The sequence below is a fragment of the Drosophila grimshawi genome, unplaced genomic scaffold (genome assembly GCF_018153295.1).
Source record: "Drosophila grimshawi isolate 15287-2541.00 unplaced genomic scaffold, ASM1815329v1 contig_59, whole genome shotgun sequence".
Lineage (NCBI taxonomy): Eukaryota > Metazoa > Arthropoda > Insecta > Diptera > Drosophilidae > Drosophila > Drosophila grimshawi.
Window position 1 is genome coordinate 438,108 of NW_025063406.1, and position 7,328 is coordinate 445,435.

General features: G+C 34.7%; 1 protein-coding gene across 1 annotated transcript; it reads right to left on the reverse strand.

The window, feature by feature from the left end:
* Positions 1-431: 431 nt before the first annotated feature.
* On the reverse strand, positions 432-2,841 carry LOC6563699. The gene is made up of 5 exons (XM_001990826.3): positions 2,812-2,841; positions 1,838-2,208; positions 1,605-1,777; positions 1,286-1,535; positions 432-519 (listed from the first exon to the last, which is right to left on the reverse strand). Exons 1-5 carry the CDS (start codon positions 2,839-2,841, stop codon positions 432-434), a joined length of 912 nt encoding a protein of 303 aa, XP_001990862.3.
* Positions 2,842-7,328: the final 4,487 nt, after the last annotated feature.

Here is a 7,328-nt window from a genome sequence, read left to right on the forward strand (position 1 = left end):
GTCAGTGGGTACAGCTCAATCTTTAAGATTATATACCTTACCAATTTGGGAATACTGTCTCCAAGATTGTGAGAGACTTTCGCGATTTGTAAGGAAGGAATGGGCATAGACGGATTCCTTTTTAAGTACCTTATGAGGGGTATATTAGTCCAAGTTTAGTATCTCTAGCTTTATAATTGAGGGAGATTTTTACACAATTTTATGAGGAAAATTTATTTCCGTTTTCTAAAGGTGTACGTCTAAAATTGTGGGATCTATCGGCTTACGACATTATCGGAGGTGGCTTGGAGTATTATAGACCGATCTTTGATATGTTATCGAGTTTTCAATATAGTTTCTTTGTTTATAATCAGAGCATTAAAGCAACTTAAGTTTTAATTTATATCTGTATGAATAAGAGTAAATGGAAATTAAAAACAAGTAGTAAAAGCTTAAAAGTGAAAATGGAACTTCAGTTGGAAATCAAGTCGCGCTTGAAAGATCCTTGAGTGACTTATATTAAAGGTTTGAAGCTGGAGGCTGTATCCGGGAAAAACATTGTGAAAAAATATAGAATTTTTGCTTTGATAAAAAAATATTCTTCAGCTGAACTTCCCAAATAGTGAAGCAATAAATGCTTATGTATATTTATATTTTTTTAATTTTTTGAGGACAGCTAATTTATATATGAAAACATATTTTTGTAAACAGGAAGATACACATATAACTATCACATAAATATAATTGATCTTAAAATATTTAATCTACAATAAGGCAGTCAAAAATAAACTTTATAATTAAACTAGCTTGTAGTCTACGCAGACGCACTTTTACATATCTCAACAATACTATTGTTTAAATGTAATTAATAAGTATCAGTTTGTTTCGTTTTCGAACACAATATAATAAGTAAATGAAGTAATTAAATTTACTTTGATCAATACCGGCAGTGGAAAAGAACTTTTAGGAAATAATGGAAATTGTCTGTATACGAGTGTCTCGTTTTGTTCTAGGTGGTGGAATAGGAGGATTAGGTGGATTAGGTGGTGTGCTCTGCAAACTTGGCAATTGACTGCCATTCGTGCCCTCTGCACTTTTCACAAGCTCATTGGTTGACATAATGGGCTTAAGGACTTTGCTCTGTGATAAATTTACTAAAGAGGCATTTTTTTGTTTTTGGCAGAATTTGTTTGAAAATGTGTCTTTCCATTCGGTAAACTTGGTAGGCTTGAAAAGCTTATACACAACACATATGCCTATGGCAGAGATCATCAGTAATAAGATAACGACGATCAAAATTATTAACCAAGTGAAGTGTTGTTCGTCATCCAATTCTACTTGGTCACTCTTCGGAGTCGTAGGTGGTGTTGTAGTACGATGCACTGGTCGAACGGGACGATTTGGAATACGGGCATCTGTAGTTATTGCTATGTCTGAGCATGCGCGAAACTCCTCCTGTGGACCACAGCCAACTGCACCGCTGCCATCCTCACATAGCCCCCAATTATTTCCGGCTATGTAACGCCACTGCAGCACACATTGATTGCATAGCAGATCTGAAGTAAATCAAATTGACATTTATACAGAAGCTCTATTAGAAAGTGTTAAAAACAAAAACCATATACCAGGCAAGCGTGCGGTGATTTCATAAATGCGACTCCCATTACGGGGATAGAACCGAGTGTCCAAGTCTGTTGGATGATGCTGCGAGGGGGAGCCGCGAATTAAATGCAGGACATTTTTATCAAGGCAAAACTGTTTAGCAGCTGGTTTTTCGCATAATCTAAACTCAAAATATCTGTGAAGAGAATACATTTGGCTTGAAATCTACTGAGGCAATCGTCTATTTTCCTCTTACCCCATATGACTGGCAGTCAACTCCACCCGAATTGTCATCTCCGAGCCTGGCAAATAACTTCGTACAACTACACCCTGGCCCCATTGACCTCCATTTTCATGAGGCCGTGGCTCGGACAAGTCCCAGGCATCGCCACACTCTCCACATTTGCCACCATTGCGTTTCCACTGTCGAGTAAAGCCACCGCAATAAAGTTCGTGATCATTGTAATCTGGCGGTGTCTGGAACCCATAACGCCAGGCTGATGCCCTACTTGGTGGCTCAATAAGTCTTCCATGGGCATCGCCGAAGTAAACTACGCATGAGATAACTAGGCAGAAAATAAGACACGTTCTTGAATTCAGCATGAGATGGTCTTCTTGTGGCATCACCTGAAAAAGGAGAGATAAGTATCAGTGATTTTAATATCTAATATAATACTATATAAGTCGACAGAAGTAAATTAGGCGGCTTGCCAGTAGTACAATTCAATACATGCCTTAGTACATACTTCCACCCGAGGAAGTATGCCCGGACCACAGGCAACCGTAGCATTATACAAAGACGGCCCAAAGCTTGAAAATAGCCTTGGCGGAAGCGTTTACTCAACACAGCTTAACATTCAGCTGTAAAGCTGTATACAGCCATAAGCGAAGCACTTAATTGCCTAAAGAGGTCTAAGGTTTGTCCATGTAACGTAAATATATAATGTATATATATTGCAAACTTCTACACGAGATGGCCAATCAGCGTGTTACAAACCTAATCTGTGCGCCTGGATACCATAATATAGAATGCAACAACAAAACTGATGAGCTAGAAAGGGCACTCTATTACCCCTCTCTCGGATAAGGAAGGTATATGTAAGCCTCTGGCGCAAAAAGATAAACGGCTAAATGCCAACTATGGTCGCATAGCACGCCAAACCTGGTCTAATTTAAATTTTAAATAGTAAACGCAGTAAAGAACTTTGTAGTTTAAGTCGCACACATTACTCTGCAGTGATGCGAACCATACTCGACCATTGGTTAGTGGGTATCCATGCCAATAGGCTCAAAGCACTCTACAGTGATTTCTGCAAAAGCTGAATACACGAAGAGGAGGTAGAATCTCCCGAACACTTCCTCTGCTTCTGCGCTACACTAGAAAAATACTTTCTATAAAGGCTAACAGAGTTAGAGAATATAGGACCAACCCGAATTGCGAAATTTTAAATGCAACTGGCTGATTTACCCCCTGATTGATGCTGACATGATTGTCATAAAAATGTCGTGAGATCCATACGGTACCACAACGGACCAAAAATGGCCAATCTGTGTCGACCTTGGTCGGCAACTGTCAAACCTAACTTAACCTAAACTAGACGATATCCTGAATTAAAGAATTCGAAGTTGATTTTTATTATGCCACAGATAATTCCAACCGAATATCTTTAAAATTGAGTCCTATATTGCTATCGATAACAGGCTGTGTTATTAATTTAATAAATAAACTTGAGCTGCGCTTGGTACATATGCCTTATTTTATCTCTGAAATCAGACGAACAGTAAGGCAGATAGGACTAGGTCCACTGTGCTATTAATGCTGATGATGAATATATATTTATTTCTTATGTGGTCATATATCTGCCTGTTGTCCACTTCGCACAACTTTCTTATACCCTTTCTATTCATCTTTTATGGGTATGGTATGCTTATAAAAATCAATATTAAAATGCTAATTGGCATCAGTCAGATACGCAGGTTCCACCCACGGAGGATGGCTAAAAAAAGCATAAAACGGATTAAGATTCAGTTTACTTCATACCAAAATTAAATTCAATCCGTTGACCGGAAAAAGTGGATTCACCAACTTCGACTTATTGAATCATTTGATCATCGATTATGACATTTTCGAAAGAGGACTACGAAAATACATTTCACACTTTTACTTCCGCAAAAATGTTTTTCTGATCCCGGAAATTTTATTTATATAAGCTGAACATATTTACATGTATTTATTGTTTTTTTTTTGGAGATAAATCGGGCAATGAAATCACGGCATTACATCTTAATACGTATTGCGTAGATTTAGTTCAGTATGTATCAATAATAACATGAACATGAAATATGTATTGTTAAGTGATGCTCGCGATTATTCGTTATGCGAACTTCTTGAATTCGTATTTTCAACGGTTTTATATATTTTGGAAATAAGAGAACTGGTTTAAAATAAAAACATGTTGAAACCCAACTGTCACGCCGACGATTGCATTCCCTTACAATTCCACATACTATTTTAATGATTAAATTAATATAATAATAATTTGGCTGCAACATAAAGTTGGATATAATATAAAGCTTTAAAGCATTGCTTGTAACGCTAATGAAAAATATTATGAACTTCAAGAAAAAATTATAATACCTGCAAGGGTATAAGCAAAATTTAAGTTATGCTGAACCAGAACCAGTCTAAATTTCTAAAGACGACACTTAATAAGCAAACTGGTAAATATGTACATATTTTATACTCTGTTCGAAAAGAGAAAATGAGAGTGCTGGTTTAGTGATTTTATTTTCACATTCTTTTGTGGAAAGCCCGTCTGGATCTCAATCCTTTTTTTCTTTTTTTTTGAGTTACATTCTTAAAATTTTTCACTGATAAACAATATTATAATTTTATGTGTGCTTTATCTGCAGTCAAAAAATGTGAATAGTAAAAAAAAGAACTATGATCACCTTAAAAAGGCATTGTTGTATATTTAACAGACAGAAGCTAGCACCTCCGACACCATAAAGTGATTTAAAATATTATCCCTTATATGAGCAAATTTTTATTTCCAATGTATATACATATTACGTAGAATTAACACATTATAAAGATACACAAATACGCAGATATATGAACTTTCATTGTCTAACTTTCACCTTTATGCACTACTCAATACACTTATATAGCAACGACCATGCACATAAGCGTGGATATACGCATATATGTCTTTGTGAATTCAGTGAATACATAGCAGTAATTATGTACATATGCAGATATATTTATTGTTGTGGAACTGCGACTTCAAGCTTTTGAATACATATGTACAACTTGAGTAAATGGATACTAAAAGAAGTTACTCCCAAAAATGAGTTACTCACATAAATGTAGCAAATTAGCAAGTCTTAAAGTTTTTGCAGCAATCTATGACTCGTTTTTACGTTATCACCTAAGGTGTGTGCCGCGATTCTTCAAGTAAGTTTAAATCACAAACTTGTGGCTGCTGACAAGTAAAAGCCTTTCACAATTTAACTCATATATTTTGTTTAGCTTTATTTAAAGAAATTGAATTTCGTGCACCATCCAACAGCTTTAAAACAATACTGAGTCGGCTCGAGTCCAAGCATGCGGATTTCAGTCACTTTTTCGGCTCTTTGAGTTGTTTAACTGGTTTGGAGAAATTTTTTTCGACGCTGAAGAGCGTCGCTTGACTGAGTATGCTCCAAAAAAGTATTGTTTCATGTGCTGTTTTGTTGTCTTGCTGTCGCGATCTTAACCTATGTAAGTTGTAAGTTTTGAAGCGCATTGTATGCGGCATGTTGACTGTGGTCATGATTCAGAGCCCAAGAAACTGTAAGTTTACCATTAATGCAGATCGCCTTCCCGGTCTTAGAAGTATTGTGCTTAGGTAACTTTATAGCTATTTTTCACACACTCGTAAGCATATAAAAATTACGAATCTGCACATTATAACCTGGTACTGTGTAACTGACATAAATACATGTATAATTTGTACTACCAGTGACAGAAAATCATTGAATAACAGTAGCACATACACTTACGTATATATTTTGGCACTTCGCCCAGTACAGCGTTTGACACGTTTGTAAGACAGCAAAAAGGTGGAATTTTAACTCGTGGTTTTTGGCGCTGATCAAAAATGTATATATATGTATATATATACATATATATACATATATATTGTCAAAATATTATGGTAAATGGCCAAGGGAAATTCAATACTGCGGCGCTTGTAATTTTAAATTAAATTCCACCGTTTAACTGTTTGTTTGATTTTCAATTGGCATACTAATTACTTACAGTTATACCTATTTTTGGACCTGTATAGCGTGCCAATGTTTTTGTTTCCTTCCAGGTAGTGGGGCTTGAATTTGTATCAATGCGTTGCAAAAAAATGAAGGTGCTGGTCCCAGTTTTGCCAGTCAGTTTATTATTGTTGCTAATTTTAGTTGTTTAATCAGTTTTTTTAAATTGAGTTGATTACTTGGTTTCAATACTTTTATTTACTTAAAGTCAGCGACCAGCGGATTATAACAATAAGAGTAAGAAGCTCACTTTTGGCAAACAAAATATGTTCTTTTCCTGTGTTTCAATTACTTAAAACAAAGTTCAGCATTTAAAATTTAATTATCTGCTTTGAGAATATAAGAATGTTCGTTTCTGAAGCGATGCTTTAGCAAGATTGCCAGTTAACCAAGTGTTAATAGTTAAAATTCGTGATAGAATATTATTATAAATATATATTTTATTATAAATCTTTTATTTTATATGTGAATGTCAGAAATAAAACATTTGATTCAAATTTAACAGCCATGTTGTACCTCTCTTCGTTTGCCATAAAAATGTTAAACGTTACCATATGTTAAGTTATGCTCATTATGGCATGCATAACATATGTACAAAATGCATATAACATAAAATAACTCATTTTCATCGATTATAGTAAATGATACGAATTCCTCCAAACACTTTTCATTGAATTTAAGATATTTGAATGTGAATAAGACATCGATTAAAATACGTATATGCTTATGATTATTTCTATTATATTTATAAAATATCTTTTAAATTATTTTATACTGATGCTGTTAAAAATGCATTATTTTTTTCCAATGTGCATCACAATTTTATAATTATTGATTTGACAATAATCGAATTATTTGCTTTACTTCTAAAAAAAAAAAAAAACTGTTTAACTAAGCGCATGCATTAATATTGTTTAAAGCCACTAGTCGACTTAAAACGACACCGCAAAGTATGCAGCAACTTTATTTTTCCCAATAAAATACCTTCATTTATTCTGGCGTCGATTTCAGATTAAATTTTCTTGATTTTCTCGAATTCATTTGACATTGCTGCTTTTGGGAGTCTGGGGATCACCTGGGGATATTTCAAACAATTTCAATCCATTCAACTTGTAGATGCAATCCGCATCTATATTTCTCCTTAAAAAAAAACAATTTTTAGAAAAATTTATAATTATAAATTGAATGCATCGCATCGAAACTGTTATAGAGAAGAAATATCTTATGTGCATAGCAACTAAGTTTGCTAGGGCATCCAAATTAATGTTGCTGTTACTGCTCGTTCCCAAAATCAGATACAAACTCCATGTCGCTTAGCGCTCCGTGTTATATTCGATATATATTTGGTCAGATCGCGGGAGGCGATAATACTAATATTGCATTCTGTATAAGAGAAGGTGTATGCCGCAATAATTATTATGGCTGATTTCAACTCCTGA